The sequence below is a fragment of the Antechinus flavipes genome, chromosome 3 (genome assembly GCF_016432865.1).
Source record: "Antechinus flavipes isolate AdamAnt ecotype Samford, QLD, Australia chromosome 3, AdamAnt_v2, whole genome shotgun sequence".
In the NCBI taxonomy this organism is placed as follows: domain Eukaryota; kingdom Metazoa; phylum Chordata; class Mammalia; order Dasyuromorphia; family Dasyuridae; genus Antechinus; species Antechinus flavipes.
This window is the reverse complement of record NC_067400.1, coordinates 324276979-324295710: the sequence shown is the minus strand read 5'-3', so window position 1 is coordinate 324295710 and position 18732 is coordinate 324276979. Positions and strand designations below refer to the sequence as shown.

The 18732-nt window shown below is 37.9% G+C and overlaps 1 protein-coding gene across 2 annotated transcripts; it reads right to left on the bottom strand.

Moving 5' to 3' along the window:
- Positions 1-1288: 1288 nt before the first annotated feature.
- LOC127554206 (uncharacterized) lies at positions 1289-9750 on the bottom strand. Of its 2 annotated transcripts, XM_051985560.1 has the most exons (4): positions 9621-9750; positions 9126-9175; positions 6273-6349; positions 1289-6121 (listed from the first exon to the last, which is right to left on the bottom strand). In XM_051985560.1, exons 3-4 carry the CDS (start codon positions 6289-6291, stop codon positions 1305-1307), a joined length of 4836 nt encoding a protein of 1611 aa, XP_051841520.1. In that variant the 5' UTR covers positions 6292-6349; positions 9126-9175; positions 9621-9750; the 3' UTR covers positions 1289-1304. The 2 variants fall into 2 exon arrangements, with proteins under 2 accessions (XP_051841520.1, XP_051841519.1); XM_051985559.1 differs by lacking the exon at positions 6273-6349.
- Between the last annotated feature and the right edge of the window lie 8982 nt (positions 9751-18732).

Genomic DNA, 18732 nt, shown 5'->3' with positions numbered 1-18732 from the left:
TGTATAGATTCCATTGTATTTCCTATCTGGTAGGAAGTACAATGTATTTCCTATAAAATGCTTTGGTGGACAATGCTTCCACCAAAGTCCTACTCTGGGGTCCCATCATAGTGTAGAGATGATCAAGGATTTTTGAAAATTGTGCCAGATCTGACAAGCTCTATCAAGCTGAAAAGATGTCAAATGTTGATTCAGAATAGTTCTGTCACTTTAGGACTAGCTCATCTCTGGTTGAGCTAGTAACAAAACAATGGATTCCCTCCCCCTTCTAATTAGAAGGTAAGATGGTAAGATAAATCATTATTAGTTCAGCAAATGAACTGAAGGATGAAATTAGAGACTGAAGTACTGGCATATAAGGAATAATGGAACTTCCTTTTAGGGGATAGGTCAGGAAGTAGGTCAGAGTGAAGAGTTTTATAGATAATATGAGCTGCAATGACAAGCAGTTAGGTAGCATAATGGAGAGGGTGCTGGACTTTTAAGTCAGGAAGACCTGAGTTTAAATCTTCAGGCAAGTTATTTAAATTCTCAGGGCTCTGGGAAACTCTAAAATTATTACTTGTAGAGAAGGTGACCATCAGCTAAGTCAGCCTCAGTTTACTCATCTGTAAGATGGGAATAGTACTAATATATATATATATATGTGTGTGTGTGTGTGTGTGTGTGTGTCTGTGTATATATATAATATATATATTATATATATATATATATATCTCCTGAGGATTCAATGAAATAAGCTATGTAAAGTACTTTGCAATGAATAAGCTATATAAAGTACTTTGCAATTCTTAAGGTACTAAACAAATGCTAGTTATTATTAGAAGACTTTCATTAAATTCCTATTAAATAGTATAGGGGAGGCAGATAATGAAGTCATGGTGAGATTCATTTTAAGTACAGTCTGATTGGAGGACAGACCAGAATTTATCTTTTTTTTTTTTCATCATGAACCCTGTTAGCAGTCTATTGAAGCCTATGGATCCCTTTTAAGAATGTCTTTAATGGCATAAAATAAATTTTGTAGCATGACAAAGAAATCTAATCCTATTCACATACAGTTTAATTCCTTCCCCTATCCCAAAAATCAAGTTTATGAATTCTAGGTAAAGAACTCTTGGGCTCTCAGACAATGGTATATAAGGGAAGGGAGAACTTTTTAAGAGAGTTCTTAATTAGCTTAAACTGGGAAAAAAATGGCTCAGTATTTCTCACTACAGAAAATTACATGTTCAAGATACGAAATCTAGACATATTTCAAACATATAAAGAGTAAATTCTTTCCAAATAGAATATATAGTAATTTAATCTCTCAGCCTCCACTGAAATCTTTCCAACAGAGATTTAAAAAATGTCCTCCCATCCCCAGTGTCCTCTTCTTTGAAGCTGTGCCTCTTCAAGGGCATTTCTCCTATGAATTCTGCTTCTTGGTTTCTCCCTTCTTGCTGATGAGCCTTGTCAAGAATGAAGTGTAGCCACTTTGGTCTGGAAGATCTAGACAGCCCAGGATCAGAGCAGGGTGATGTTGAAAAGATTTGTGGGCCACGAGGGTGCTTTTGCAGACCATTCCGAGAATAAGGAAACTCGAGAGGGGAGCATTCTGTTGTCTGGGGCACTTGGAGCACAAATCTCACCCCCAGTTCCTCAAAACCAGGCATAGGAGTTGGTATGGCCAGTAACTGTGCTTCAAATGGGTATTTCATTCCCTCATGGGGACAGCCATTTGGAATCCAGGAGGCACAAAGTAAACAGATAGGATAGTAAGATGAACTGTATCCATTAGAACCATGAGGGGAATACTTCCTCCTCTTTCGCAGGAGAATTTGTTTATAGACATCATTTTTTATTTTTTCCTGAGGGATAGAATCGATGATGAGCTGAACTATTCTGTTGGGGATGATTCCTCCTTCCACAGTGTATGGCTTGATATAATTTAAACAAGACTTTTTGTTTAGCACTGGTTGGCTCTGGTATTGTAGTCTTGATTGAATCTGAACTTGGGGGTCAAATTTTGATCCAATTTCAACCTGAGGGCCGCGACCCCTTAGACGTTTAGTCAGCAGCCCGGGACCTGAGGGCAGTACCATCTTGGGTTTGATGAAGCTTATTAAAGCTTTATCCTGATTACATAACTGTGTTGGGATTGTGCCCTGGGGTTTGACAGAACTAAATATAGCCTCAGCCTGGTTTGTTGAATTGGGCAGAAGAGAGACTTGGTGGTCAACACTGGATATGGGTGAGACTGGGCGCTCTTGCCTCGGTGACCATCGTGCTAAGCAGTCAGGACCTGGTGGAGGTGTGTTCTGAAGATCAGGATTTGAGAAAGCTTCTGCAGGGCCAGATGAAGGTATGGTCTGGTAGGTAGAATCAAGCAGAATTGGGTCCTGAGGGTGTATCAGCAATGGAGGTGATGTCCCGAATCCCAAGTCCATTAGAATTGTGGTCTGCTGGTCTGTTTCCTGGGACACTACTGTGCATTGATTGGTTGGGGGCTGAAGTGAGAACAAGTCAGTGGGAGATGGCATATTCTTATCCCGTTGGTCAGGGCTACACAGAGGTGGGCTCTGGCATTTAGCTGTGTCCTGGGATTCCAAGTCTGGGGGACATGTGACTGCCTCCTGGGTCTGGCCTGTTACAGTCATGGCCTGCTGATCTATTGCCATTGATGATGTTTCTCTGGACTTCTGTTGTTTTTGAACCCATGTTGGGGCACTGGGATCTATTGTATCTGTAGCCTGATCATCAGGATCATAGAGGGGGTAACATGGAGTTGTGTCTTGGAGATCTAAGTCTAATTTAGGTATATGCATGACACCCACTTCTAAAAGGATAGAATCCTGGGAACTGATTTCTTCCCACTCTTTCTGTTCTTTCTGAACTGGGTTGTGAGCTACAGTGGTGGGAGGACAGTGGTGGGCCTGACAGTCGGCTCCAGCTACAGGTGGTGTTATCTGGTGATCCTGGCCGGTTGTATCTGTGGCCTGTGGATCTGTTTTCAGTGTTTCCCAGAGAACTTGTTCTGAGTGCATTGGAGTATCAGTGACAGGCCCTGATGCGTCCACATCTGCCTCAGCTCTGGGTGCAAGGGAGCCATGGTTTTCAGGGTCAAGCAGAGTTTTATCCTGGACGTCAGAGCCCAGTGGAGGTACTGTTGCCTCCAATTCAGGAGTTAGAAGAGTTGTGGCTTTGCATTTCCTTCTGAGTGGTGGTCTTTCCTTGTTTTCCTGCTCCGTTTTACCTGATTCCCCAGTGCCAGGGCTTGCTGAATCTACAGCCCTAAAGTCAGAACAAGGAGAAGTTACAGCCTGGTGGCCAGTGCCTGAGAGAATTGTTTCCTGGTTCTCTGTGCTCCGAATCAGAGTTATTTCTGTGGAATCTTGGGCAGTGGGATTTGTGATCTGCTGATCTGTTCCAGGTTGTTCTTTTTGCCAGTGTTGTTGTTCTGGTTGAATTGAATTCTGGTCTCTAGGGTCTTGTGTGTCCTCAGTTTGACAGTCTGACCCAAGATGAGATGTGTCCAGGTGATCAAGCTCACAGTTAGTTTCTTGTTGATCTTTGTTCAAGGGAGCAAGTGTTGCTCCATGGCCTTTGCCAGTGGGATCCTTGGATTCCTGCTCTGTTGCTGATTGTATTGTTTTGCTGTGTTCTAGCTTTTGTTGCCATCCATCCTGGTCACTAGGTTCTGGAACAGCCTCAGCCTGGTAGGCAGGGCCAGGTGGTGATAGGATACGACGACGGTCAGAGACAGGGAAATGTGTTACCTTCTTGTCATTGTTCAGAGGAACCGTTGTCCCATGGCCGTGATCAGTGGGATTTGGGGTCTGCTGGTGGGTTCCCGCTGGTGGTATTTCACATCGTTTGAATTCTTCTTGAAGGGAGACCTGGACCTTGGCATCCCTCAGTGTCTCCTTAGGCTGGTGAGGATTATTGACTACAAGCGTGGCTTGGTGTTCAGAGTCGCAAAGATTTGGGTTTTGGGTATCTAAGCCCAGTGAAGATACTAACGTAAGATCTGGGGCCTGGATCTTTATTTTTGGCATTGTTGGTCCCCTGTGCCCTTGTTCAGGCTGAAACAAGATTTGTGCAGCGGGGTCTGGTATAGCCATAGCTGGCTGTTGCTTAGGCCCAGGATGAACGCTGACCACCGTCTCCTGATAGTTAGGGCCAGGTGGAACTTTTTCCCAGCCACCTACGCCTGGGGGATACATAATTGGCCCTTGATTTTGGCATGTTACAAAGGCAGGCGGGTGGTCTACTCCTAGTTGCCTTTTTCCGTGATGCTTGGGTTCTGATTGAAGTGTAAACTGAACGTTCTGGTCAGGTATAGCCTTAGTCTGAAATTCAGGTTGGAGGAGGGGTGTGCCCCAGTGGTCCAAGTGAGGTGGAATCGTCTTATTTGTGTTCTGGGGTTGAGGGATTGCCCCATAACCCCACACAAAGGGACTCATATCCTGGTGATACATTCCCTTTGCCATTGTTCCCCATAGTTCTACATTTGGTTGGTATATCAGCTGGGCATTGGGATTTGTGACTTTCCCAACCTGGTAGTCAGGGTTGAGGGAAGTTGTGAATTGGGGTATGGCGCCCAGCTGATTGATGTCTTGCTTATAAGACACTATTGAAGGTACTGTTCTGAGATTCTGACTAGCACCTGTTATGGTTGTGGCCTGTGGCTGCATTCTTGGTGGCAGCGTTTTCAAGGTATAAGCAATGGAGCCTGGGATGTCCTCCGACTGATGGATAGGGCTGGGAGGTGGTGTGGCCTGGTATTGAGGGAGAAAAAGAATTGTTTTCTGGCCATCCATGCCCAGGAAAGGAGGGATGGCCCAGTGATCCTGTCCTGTGGGATTGGGGACCTGGTTTTCCAGTCTCAAGGGCATTGTCTTCCTATGATCTTGTTCCATTTGAAGTGGGACCTGGGCAGTAGGTTGTGAAGGACCCTCTGGATGGGGAAGAGGTACCACCTGGTGGTTAGGGACATGCAGAGTTTTGCCTTGGAAATGTAAGTTGATTGGAAGTTGTCTTGGCCCTGGATCCTGGCTGGCTCTCAGTGAACTTGTTTCCCAGGGCTTTTTTTCCATTTGAAATAATCCGTGAGCCATAGAGCCAGTCATGTCCCCAGCCTGCTGTAGCTGAACAGGAGCAGGTGCAGTGGTAGCCCTGGTTTTCTGATTCAGATGTGATAACGGCTCCCCCATTGACTTTTGGGGGGGCTCATTGCAGTACAGCAGTGATACTGTCTTCCAAGGGCAAAGGAGGTTGGGATGTGAGGATGAAGATCTTTTGGGTTGGGCCCAATTGTCCAGACCTGAGGTTTTTGAAGTTGTATCTCTGGACCAGTGGTTTGGACCAAGGGATATTGAGCTAGCGGAATGAAGCATAGGTTCCAGTTTTAAAAATCCTAAGAGAGCGTTTGTGGCCCTGATGCGACGCCTGGGCTTGGGCAAAGGCTGTGGGCCGGGATTCACTGGTACGCTCGTGACCCTGACTGAGTGGTTGGGGCCCGCTTGGGGAACCGCTATGAACATGGTCTTGTGGACCTCTCGTGGTGGAACCTCCTCAGATGATGGCAGCGCCGACGGATGTTTGAGATGACTCGGATCCTCAGCCAGGGGGACAGAGCTTGGGATAATCTTGGGAAAGTGGTCAGGATTAGGCACAGCTTCCGTGTGGTGGTTCGCATCCAGTGGAATCATGGGCTGATGTATGGGACGGAGCGGAGGACACTGTTTGCTGAAAGCCAAAGTCATGGCAGGCTTGGCGGAGGGGACGTCAGGCCTGCTCACGGGCAGGGCCGAGGCGACCACTTGGTGCTTGGGACTAGAGGGTGCCTTATTCGCTGTACTCTGGTGGTGGAGGTGGGGCAGCGGTATTGTGACTGTTCTGGGAGGAGGGCAGGGCGGCCGGACGGCTATCACAGGGTGTTTGAAATGTGGTGAGGGCACTGGCTCAGCCCGAGGGCGGGGATGGGGCACTGGTTGGATGGTTCTCTCCTGATGCTTGAGGGACGGCTGCTCCGCCTTCACATAGGAGTCTTGTTCCAAGAGGGGTGAAACGTGGTGTGGCGGACATGGTAACCATACCACCTTGGCCTTGTAACAGAGGCCTGGGCGAGGAGCTTCTGCAGATGAATAAGAGAAGTGAGTTATTTCCCCAGCATCTGGAAGTAAGATATGTCAACTCTTACATTAGACAGAGAGAGTATATAGGAAATACAACCATGGAGGAGTGACAGTGGGGGCCCCGGGGCATAATCCAATCCTTGTCTATACCTGGAAGTTGGGACAGCATCTTAAAGCTTTCCAAACACTTTCATATCCATCACTTCATTGATTCCACACAGGAAACCCTGGTTAAGCAAGGGAGATATCATTCACACCATGTGACAGATGAGATAAGAGATCCCATGTAGAGAAAAATAATGACTTACTGTTTGCAACAAATTGGGGAAATGATGGACAGCTCTTGTGCTATAAGAGATGACGAGAGGGATACGTTCAGAGAAACCTGGGAAGACAGGCCTGCACTGATGCAGAGGGAAAGGAGCAGAACTAGGAGAACAATTGGTACCATCAGGATAACATTGTAAAGACAGACAACTTTGATATATTGAAGAACTAAGATCAGTGCCATGACCAATCATGGTTCCAGAGGACTGATGACCCCCCTATGCTACTGCTTTCTTGCCAAAGAGTGAAAATGTGGGAGAGAGATTTTTTTTGGGGGGAAGACATAGACAATGTGGGGATTTGTTTTGCTTGACTGCATATTCATTGCAAGGGATTTTTCTTTCTTCTTTCTTTTAGCCTGGGGGAAGGGGAAAGTATGAAAGAGAATAAATAAATGCTTATTAATTGAAAAATAAAATGAAGTTTAAAAAAATATGAACCACCATATGTCATACTAGAGAAAGAATTTTGGAGTCAGGAAGTTTGTTGTTGTGCCTGACTCTTCATGACTCTATTGCAGGTTTTCTCAACAGGAATACTGGAGTGGGCTGTCATCTCCTTCTTCAGCTCATTTTACAGATGAGGGAACTAAAGCAAATAGGGTTAAGTGATTTACCTAGGGTCATACAGCCAGAAAGTGTCTGTTGTAAGATTTGAACTCAGATAGATGAATCCTCCTGATTCCAGGCCTAGAACTCTTATCCTCTGTGCCACCTACCTGCCCCTATGAATACTTAGATTTGATTTTGCCTCTGACACTTACTGGCAATATGACCCTCCAGGGACTCAGAAAACTCTCTAATCTATGGATGTACCAATGCTAATTTGCATTGGTAAAAGGAGTTTGCTTATTGAAAGTTCCCCACATCCATGAAATCAGTGGAAATATTTGGAGTCAAAAGGCCTGAGTTGGAACCCCAGATCCACTCCTTGTTTGACCTTGTGTAACCAATCACAAAGCCTTCACTAAGGAGTCACTTTGTGCTATATGTGCTGTGCTAAATTTCAGGAACTCAAAGTAAAAAGTCTTTCCTCAAGCATTTTATGTTACAACAGGGGAGACAAGATGTATACATTTAATTACATATCTAAAATATACAAAATTAATATAAGATGGTAATGGGAGGGTGGCAAGGATCAGTCAGGCCTTTGTGTAGGAGAGGGTTGAGAGGTAAGTCTTGAAGCAAACCAGGGACTGACTTCTAGAGGCTGGACTGAGAAGGGAGTATATTCCAGGCATGAGCAACAAAGAGTGCCAAGGTAAGACAGAAGAGATTGATTGTCTCCTAAGTGTAGGATAGTCTGCAGGCTGGGTGATGCAATAGATCAAACATTGCATCTGGAGTCAGAAGACTTGAGTTCAAATCCAACCTCAGCACACTAGATATATGAGGCTGGGCAAGTCATTTAAGCAATGTTTTCCTTAATTTCCTCATCTGTAAAATGAAGATAATAATAGTCTTTGCATCCCGGGGTTGTTGTGAAGATCAGATAATACAAGTGGTAGTTATTAATAGAGTCAGATACATGGTACTCTGGATAAAACTGTGGGACCCAGAGCCAGGAAAACCTGAGTTTGAATCTGGCTTCAGACATTTGGTAGCTGTGTGACCTTCTGCAAGTCACTTAAACCTATTTGCCTCAGTTTCCTTACCTGTAAAATGAGCTGGAGAAGGAAATGACAAACCAAGGCAGTTTCTCTGCCAAGAAAACCCCAAATGGGGTCAGACACGAGTGAACAACAAGTTTTTTCTAAGACAACATGGTTAAACCTACACTTTGGGAAAAGCACTTTAGCAGCCAAGTGGAGGATGGATTATCACAAAGGGTAGGCCATATTATTTGGCTTCTCTGGCCTTCATTTCCATCATCTGGAGAATAAAAGGATTTCCAGAACAAATGCAGTACTCTTCCTAAAGTCACATATCAAATCACAGATATTAGATGAACTAAGCAAAGTGAAGTGAGAAGAACCAGGAGATCATCATGCACAATAATAGCAATGCTGTGGTGATGATAAAGACTTGGCTAGTATGATTAATACAATGATCCAAAACAATTAAAAAAGGCTCATGGTGAAAAAATGCTCTCCATTTCTACAAAGAGAACTGATGAGCTCTGAGTTCAAACTGAAGTATAATTTTCTCACTTTTAATTTTTTTTCTTTTTTTGTGATATGGCTAATATGGAAATGTTTTACATGATTTCACATGTATAATTAATGTCCCATTGCTGGATTTCTCAGTGAGTAGGGGAGAGGTGGGAAGGAGGGAAAGAGTTTAGAACTCAAAACTTAAAAAATAAAAAGAATTTTAAGAAAAATATCACAGGTTTGAGGTTTCTAAGAATTCCTGTTTCCTATCCAACTTATAAAATCACAGCTAAAACAACCAAAATACTCTCTAAGAATTTCTGTTTCCCCCCAACTTATAAAATCATAGATTAAAACAATCAAAAACACTTTATAAGTGCATTTGTTTTTCTCACTTAACAACTTTCAAGTTTAGAAGTGAAAGTCTTACTATTCCTGTTTTGTTGATTAGCATAAACTGAGTTTCAGAGAATTTAGGGAAAGTAAATTACCAGGCAGGATTCAAAGATGGGGTCTCTGGAGAGATGGGGGAAGGGAATGAGGAGGGAAGGAGAGGCGATTTGAATGAAAATGAAAATTCTCACCTTTGGAAAATATCTTTTGATTTTTCCCCATTCCACTACAGAAGAATTTCCTTGCAGGAGGGAGAGAGGGGCAAACAAAACAAAAGCAAAAACAAAGACACAAAAATGTTAGTAAATAAGCATCTAGAAACACTGATTTTAGTTATTCTTTCAACCCAAAGGCACACAATTCAACTGATGAATAGTTGTCCTTTCTGTTACCCCCAGGATAAAGCCCTCCATTTGGCCTATAACACTAATTATATACTTGTTATCTCCCCCATTGTTTTACTTTTGTCCATGTACCTGCCTATGTACTGTGCTAAGAACAGTAACAGGCAAATACTATGTTTGTTGACTGACTCACTAATAGCTACATAGTTACTTTAGGGCCAGAGCCTCAACCCGGCTGGCAAAAATATATAAAGTGAATCATTCATTGTTCTCTAGGGCCTTGAATCTCCTCATTACTAATAGTATAAACAGCAGGACAATGGAGAGCCCGATACAAATTACCTTCTGGCTTGAAGCTTCCTGTATTGGGGAGACTGATGGAGTAAGTCCTTAGTAGATATAAATCAATTGGAAAATAAGTTTTTATCAGAAAAAAATAGCTTCTCCTGAAAGGACCGTAATGTCCTGGTCAGTCAAGGAAGATTAGAGTCATTTCTTCTGACATCTAGACAGTAAGATTCTGTCCCTATGACCTGACTCATTTGATGGAGATCTGAGGTCTCTGACATCACAAAGTAGCCTCGATGTGCCCATTGTCTGCTCGAACTATTTCATAGAAGGGGTCTTAAGAGAACCTTTTTCTTTTTATTCTCATAGCCCAAATACCAAGAGACATTAGGAAATTCAGTCTAGCAAAAAACCCTTGTAAAAAAAAGAATCTTTTTTAAAAAGTATTATTTCATGTCATAAACACTAAAAGTCTAGAAGCTTAGAATGAATAAAAGGAGAAGCCTTTGAGAAATTAAGCAATTCTGAGAACATAGAAATTAAACATGAATCTCCAAAGATAAAACTTATTTTTAAAACTTTCAAGTTAGTAATCTCTTAATAAACATTTATAGAATATGGGAGATAATCTTACCCTAAATTAAAATGGAGACGCTAGTCTTTTTTTAATTTGGGGGCAAGGAGAAACTTGAATAGAGAGCAGGACCAAAGCCATTTTGAAATTTTACAATTAGGACTCAGATCTCTGATCCAGATTTCTAGACCTCCTCTCTCAATCTTCTCTCAAAGCCTCCAAGCTTTGAGCCTGAGTTCCTGTTGTCAATCCTCCTCTCACTAGAGATATCAATTCAGAAATTACTTTTGACACAGCAATCCCCACTATAAGACATTATACCCAAAGAAACCAAAATATAGAAATAAAAGTCATCAATATATTTCCAAAATAATCAATGCAGTACTTCTGGGGGTGGCAAAGAACCAGAAGCAAAGTGAGAACCACCATCTACTGGGGAGTGGATGAATAAACTTGTAGTATATTAATGTAATTTTTTGTTTGCTTGGATCCATGATAAGGTATTGAGGTGGCACAGTAAAAAGAGTTCTGGGCCTGGAGTCAGGAACACCTGAGTTCAAATCCAGTCTCAGACATTTACTAGCTTGGCAAGTCACTTAAGTTCTGTTTACCTCAGTTTCCTGAACTGAAACTGAGTCTAATGATACTCCTAGCTCCTCTGTTGGGCAACTGCTGACTCAGATTCAATGTATTCTGAGTTCTTTTTGCCTTCCTCAGTTTCATTATTTATAAAATATAATTAAACATAAAATATATTTTATTCAATATTAAATAAAAATGACTGACAAAAATAAAACATTTTAAAATATAAATATAAATACATTTAATATTAAAATATTTAAAACATGTTTATTTAAAAATAAACATAGATTGCCTTGATCTAGGTTTCTTTGGGAGTCAAAAGGAAACTGAAGAAATAGAACCTGAGAGCTTAACCTGGGCCAATTTGAGTACTATATTCTTCTCACATGTGAGAGCAGACAAATCTCCCATTTTAGCCCAAGAGCTTGCCTAACACATTTGGCCTAAAAATATGTCCTGTCTGTGAAGCTCCTTTAAAATCTACTTACCACAGTATCTCTTACCAGTAGAATATCTAGAAAAACAACACACATATTTCAAAAACTAGAAAGCTCATTCTCAGTCAGGGCAATTCTGCTCATGATTCTGGTGAGGGGAGGTCTAAGGAACTCGATCCATAATAAAAATTAATTAGAAAATAGTAAAATAAAGTCTGTTCAGAAAAATAATACACTCTTTCTTATGAGAAGACTGGGTCCTGGAATGAAGAGAAAACTAGATTGACACCTTCAAACACCTAGAATAGGAAAGAACCTTTAATTCTTCAATCCACATTCTTCAGAGCATCAAAGGAGAATCTGACATCATAAAGCAACCCAGGTGTCTTTGACCACCTGAACTCAGAGCTTCCTCACAATTCTAGGAGATCCATCGTAGCTATGTTTAGAGAACAATGATATCAGCTTATTGAGCAGTGCTGCTGTGTCTTAAATAAGCAAAGCTGACTTTTTTAAAAATTCTTTTCTTTTCTTTTTTAGGTTATATATGTACATTCATTTTTTACATATTTCCATATAAGTCATGTTGGGAGAGAAAAATCAGAACAAGAGGAAAAAGCCATGAGAAAAAAAAATACAAAAAAAAAAAAAGGTGAAAATAGTGTGTGTTGATCCACATTCAGTCTCCATAGGTCTCTCTCTACATATTAATGGAATTATCCATCCAAAGTTTTTTGGGATTTCCTTGAATCACTGAATTCTTGAGAAGAACCAAATCTATTATAGTTGATTATTATGCAATCTTGTAGCAACCCAGACTTGGTGCTGTATTAAACACTGAATTTTCTATTCTCATCAGTTAGATTCCTGTCATCACCACCACCACCATTCTATCCCATAAGTTCTTTCCACAAAAGATTCAACATTTTTTTTTTTTGGCAAATATAACTTTATCCTCAAGTCATTTATAAAAAAGAGGAGTTTTATAGATTGTTTCTTGGAGCTTTGGAATGTGTTAGAAAAAAGAAAGCTGAATTAATGTGGTGTGTAGATTTTGAAATGATTGAGAAAACAAAGGTTTGAGCTTCTAAGCATATCAATTTAATTAAGAAATGCATGCCAATTGCATAACAAATTGGGATCAGGTTTCCTCAGCTTAGCACTGGATCTTGAATACAGCTAAAGAGAAAGAGAGGAGAGATTAAAAGCAAACAATTAATCAGATATACATCAATACACAAGATTAGATAATTTTATTTATAATTGCAGGAAAAATTATAGGCTTTCCAAGTTGGGAGGGGGAAAACAAACAGGTACAATTACTTAGATTCATATAAAGAACTGTCTCCCTCCCTCCCCTTTCCCAAGTGTTTGTATTCAATTAAAAGAACAAATTGATTAACCAGTTTGGAGCCAATTTTCAGATAAGAAATATCAGTCGCTTGATATTTTATAATTGTGAGAAAACTCCTTGCATCAATCTTTTATTCTGACTGGGTTTTCTGGTCAGTATAACTCATCTTAATTAAGGATGTCTTTAAGCAACAGGTAGAGATGGATCAGCTTCCTGGCAATGAAGGGTTAAGTTCAAACAATGTAATAAAGTATTCTTACAATTTCTACAATTGAATAAAGTTTTCTCACAAGACAGAAATAGAATTATACCTCTAATTGAATAGAAAGAGAACTGATCCAAAAGATCCAAAATTAAGTCACAAGATGAAGCCAATAAGGTTTCCTCAGTTCCCACAATTCCTTCTATTTCTACCCCCAATGCCATGAATCACTTAATCTGTAAAGGTTTTCATATATTCATGTTCAGAATTACACAAGTCAGTTTATAGGTCAAACTAGTAGAGGGCTCATAACAGACTAATTTGAAAGAGGATATCATGGAACAAAAAATCAAAATAATGCAATAATGATCATCAGAATATTAACTAATATCAAGTTGTGTATAGCCTAGTAATTCACTCCCAATGTTCATTTAATCATCACATTTTGTCTTGAATCCTAGATATCCTATGTAGTCATCTGGTCCTTGGAAATACCTTCTTTTAGACATTCTAAAATAGACCTAATTCTCTGAACAACTCTAAAAGGGGTTCTGCTTCTTTGGTTCCAAATCACGTGTAGAGATTTCTAGATAATTCTGCTAAAATCTGCTAGTAGAAACACATTACAATTTAGTAAAACCTACTATATTTGGATTTTCAATAACTAGTTCATAAAACCAGTGAAAACCAGTTCAAACATTATGGAGCTAATGCCATTAGTAACAGAGCTATAAGAAGAACATCAAATTAGGAACCCACAATACAAATGAAAGTTTAGAGAGCTTCAATTTCTATATACCACTTGCTTTCTTATTTTAATCTTTACCCAGACTCTATACTTGATATGAGTCATTAAAAAAATTAATGAGGTCTAACTTGTAAAAATGAACTCTTCTTTTAAAATTATCAGACAGATACCTTAAAATGAGGGAAAATTGCTTTCCTTACAATAAACAATACAATTTTATATGCAAAATATTTGATCCAATTTTGAAATTTTATTACCCAGAACATATTCAAAAGTTGAATTTCCATGCTAGATAAATTTGGAAGTAAATCACTTACTAGTCTAGTCCTATTGCTTTTTCAAAATTTACCTTTCCATTTAACTAGAAAACTTTTACATTATATTTTTGCTTTATTACTTTGTGTAATTTCCCTGCTTACACATTTTAATTTTTTTATTTATTTTTTGCTGAGGCAATTGGGGTTAAGTGACTTGCCCAGAGTCACACAGTTAGGATGTGTTAAGTGTCTGAGATCAGGTCTGCACTCAGGTCCTCCTAACTTCAGGGCTGGTGCTCTATCCACTATGCTACCTAGCTGCTTCTGCTTATACATTTAAAAAAAAAGAAATATAATTTATTTCTAGTCAGATGACATCAATTCAGTCTAATTTACAAATTATCTTACATTTAAAAATTCATTTTATAACTTTGGCATTTTGTAATAATTACATCTAAAACACAGTGTGGGTTTATCAAGTATGGAACAATTGCATCCAATTAAAGAAATAGTAATAATACTAATAACAAAAATAGTGACAACTATAGTCAACATTTGTATACTGCTTCCAGGTACTGTGCACAATCATTATATCATTTGATCCTCACAACAATCCTGGCAGATGAGTGCCATTATTATTCTTTTCTTTACAGATCAGTAAACTGAGGTAAATGGAGAGAAGCTAATTTGCTTAAGACCCCACAGCTAATAAATTTCTGAGACTGGACTGTATCTTAGATTTTCCTGTTTACAGCATTTTTAAAAATTAGATGCCATAATTAATAGAACTTATTTTTCCAAATCATAATCTAGAGGATTAATCTCAACTAAATAAAGCCAAGATTTACAAAATCAGTTATTCAATTTTCCTGGGCTATTAGTTACCTGTACTTTAGAATTTAGAACCCAGAATTAAGAATCAGTTAATTTTGAAAGATTCAGTAGCACTTTCACCTTTCCATAATTTTTTTAAAAATTTATTTTCTAAATTTCAAGGAAGAAAAAATTTATCTCTTGTTTATAACATAGCTCCATCTTTTCTTTCCGAGAGTTTTCTATTTTAATCACAGATAAAAGATAAGGAGAGATTCTAAGTGATAGTATCTATAAAATGAGATGAACAAGGAAATGGCAGACCACTCCAATATCTTTGCCACGAAAACCCCAAATGAGATCATGAAGTATCAGACATGATTGAAAGGACTTAACAACAACAATAAACTTCACTTTCCCATTTCCTTGTATTGGAACTCATGAGATTCTAAAGAATGAGGAATATGCCTTGCAATGTTTTTTCTGGGACAGAATATTTCATTTCCTAATCATAACCCAAACTATCTAAATAACTAATCTTTATTTCATAGAATTTCTCCTTTCTAATGTAGCATGAATTTTCACACAATGTTGATAATTGCAAAACTCTTTTTGGGTTCCTGACAGTTTAAAATGCATGGTTTCTAATTGCCTTTGGTTGGCATTGGTAACCTTGCTTGTTAAAACAATTCCCACAATTTCCTCATCCTGGATGGATATGTGGGTTCCTTTCTTGATAAGACATTTAATCTAATGTCCATCGATGCATCTCTTTTTGGTACAAAAGCGCAATCAGAGGAACAATAATCAAAGGTCCTCAAGAGTAAAGAAGAGAAAATTCTTACCTCTACAATCCTTGGATTTCAAGACTTTGGGACAAAAGGGTTATAAGCAAAGTAATACTTCAATTAATTTTCACAATAACCAACTTACATGAATAATACTATCTTTTTTTCTTGACTGTGAGGTAGATATGTAGCATAGTGAATAGATTCCTAGACATTAGAGTCAGGAAAACCTGAGTTCAAATCCAGCTAGACATTTAATACCAATAAAACCTTGGATAAGTCAATTGATTTCTCTGTGTCAGTTTCCTTATCTTAAAATGAAAATAACAATATTCCTATCTCCCACAATTACTGGGGAAGTGATATTTGTAAAGTACTTTGAAATCCTTAAAATGTATGCAGCCTTGTTATAAACAGCAGCACTTGGCTTTGTCCATACACAAAGTTTGCTCTTCACATTTTTCTATTTCTTTTTAAAACATGGCTTTGCCCCTTTTCCTAGCCTTTCAATCATGTTCTTTTGGTCTCAGCTTATAATTCCTCCTTCCTCAGTTAGTTATACCCACTCCTAAACAGTAGATTCATTAGTTGGGAAACAACTTTGTTAGCTTCTTAGGAAGAGGTTTTCACATTGTACCCAAGATAAATTCTCCAAAGTGCAGACCCTAAATGATTTGTTTCATCAACAAAAAAAAAATCTATGTAGCAACAACTTATTCTAACCTATTCTGTTAGTTGAGACTCACGTCAAATACTTAATATTAATTTTTGCTTGAGAGACAAATCCTTAGGAGCCATCTTTCTAAATTTACTTCCTCATATTCATGAAGTACTTAGGATCAGATAATTAAAGAATTTGTAGTTGTCAGACTCATTTGTTGTATCACAGATCTTCACAGGCTTCACCCTGGAAACCAGGTATTTTAAAAACTAATCTCTAAAGAAATGTTTCTAAAATAGAAAGGTTTCCTGCAATAAAATATTTGGCTGAAAAAGATCAGCTCTGAATAATGGAAGCAGTCAGAATCACCAGAATCACCAGAGCCAATTCAGGAGAAAACTGAAGTCAGCAAAGCTAGTCTGTGGCCCTTCCTTAAAAAAAAAAAAAAAAAAAAAAAAGCCTTCTATTTCACAACCTATACCATTTCTCCCTTTTTTCACCTTTTTTTTCCTGAGGTAATTGGACTTAAGTGACTTGCCCAGGGTCACACAGCAAGGAGGTGTCTGAGATTAGATTTTAACTCGGGTCCTCCTGAATTCAGGGCTGGTGCTCTATACATTGTGCCACCTAGCTATCCCCTCCTTTTTTTAAACCTTTCCAGAATCTTCTTGGATATTCTGGGCTTAGGAAATGAGAAACACACACAAACATAATAATAAAGATCAGGTGTAGAATTTATTAGTTTAAAAAGAAGGAAAAACAAAACATGGGTAATAATCATGATCTCAGACAAAGTTAAAACTAAAATTGATTTAATCAAGAGGGAAAAATAGGGAAACTATATTATATGTAAGCCATATCAATCAATATTGTTTTAGACTAAAATAACTAAGTAGTATAAGTATGGAATATTGCTATGGTATAGGAAATGATGAGTTGGTAGATTTTTAAAAATATGGAATTTCTTGTGCTTATGAAGAAAGAGATTATTCACCTTCAGAGAAACAGAGGACAAACAAGCAAAGTATGGTCTCACATAGATGTATATGAATGTATTTATGAATATGTTTGTGTGTGTATGATTACAAATATCCACATATATGTGTGTATGTATATGTGTATTATAGTGTACATATACATGTATATATACATATACATGAAAATATTTGTTCATCCTTCCTGGGAAAAGGAGCATGGGAGGAAGGTAGAAAAAGAACAAAATAAAAAATGCACAGCAAAGAACAAAAGAAAACTTACAAGGAGGCAAAGAAAAGATGGACAGCTCAAAATACAATATGTAATATTTATTGTATAGGTTTTCTTGAAATGGAGATTTAGTAATTTATAATCTGAATCTTCTCTTATCTTCTGCTATGCACATGGCAATTTTTTTTCTTTTTCTATTTAAATTTTAAACTAATTAAGAGGTTTCTCCAACACTGATGTTTTTGTGATGACAAATAAGGCCATCTGTTGTCTCAACTCTAGTCAATGAACAGGCATTTCGTCAAGACATATTAAGATCTGGAAAATACCTTAATTTAGAAAAGTCAAGATCAGCTACTGCATCCGGGGCCATTGCCAAACAATTTGACTTTTTTCTTGCCACTGGACTTTGATGATTTTGGAACAGAGTTTAATAACTGTGTGCAGTTCTGCCTCATTTAAATCCAACTTACCAGCAAGTCAAGACATCACCTTAATGATGCCATTGGTTCTCTTGGAGAATGAAGATATATATGTCACAAACAAAACTGTGCAAGAAGAGATAGTAAAACAAACAAACAAACAAACAAACAAACCACTTAAAATAACTCCAGACAGTATAAAATACCTGGGAATATAACTGCCAAAACAAACCCAGGAACTATATAAACAAAATTATAAAAAACCTTTTTATGCAAATAAAAGCAGATTTAAATAGAGAAATATTAATTGTTCATGAATAGACAGGGTCAATATAATAAAAATGACAATTTTGCCCAAACTAATTTATATATTTAGTGCCATCCAAATTAAATTAAAGTTAATATTATTGAATTAGAAAAAAATTAGCAAAATTCATTTGGGAAAACAAAAAATCAAGAGTATCAAAAGAAATAATGAAAAAAATATAAAGAAAGTTAGTTTAGCAATATCAGATCTTAAACTATAAGTCAGTAATTATCAAAATTATCTGGTATTAGCTAATAAATAGAAAAGTAGATCAATAGAATAGAGTGGACATAAAATTTACAGCAGCAAATAAACATAATTTATATTTGACAAATGTGAAGAGTTAAAATTTTGAGATAAGAATTCATTACTTAGTCAAAATTGTAGGGAAAACAGGAAAGCAATATGGCAGAAACTAGTCACAGATAAATATCTTAATCCATTTATAAAGATAAGGTCATAATGGCTATATGACCAAGATATAGAAATTTTACAAGAAAATTAGAAGTATGCAGAATATTATTATTTATCAGACTTATGAATAGGGCAACAATTTATAAATAAACAAGAGATAGAATCAAAGTTAGGTAAAATTGTTAATTTCAATTACATTAAATTAAAAAGGTTTTGCATAAGTAAAATAAATATAACCAAGATCAGAAGGAAAACAGAAAATTGAGAATTTTAAAGCTAGTTTATCAAATACAAATTTGATATCTGAAACATATAAAGAACTTTGTTACATTATAAGAATATAAGTCATTCTTGATCAATGGTCAGAGGATATAAACAGGCAGTCTTCTGATGAAGAAATC

Excerpts from the sequence above, each read along its gene's own strand:
- LOC127554206 (XM_051985559.1), bottom strand. The coding sequence starts at position 9,156 with ATGGGGAAAAATCAAAAGATATTTTCCAAAG. Across the intron at positions 6,122-9,125 it reads TCAAAAGATATTTTCCAAAG|AAGCTCCTCGCCCAGGCCTC; the intron begins GTGAGAATTTTC and ends ATTCATCTGCAG.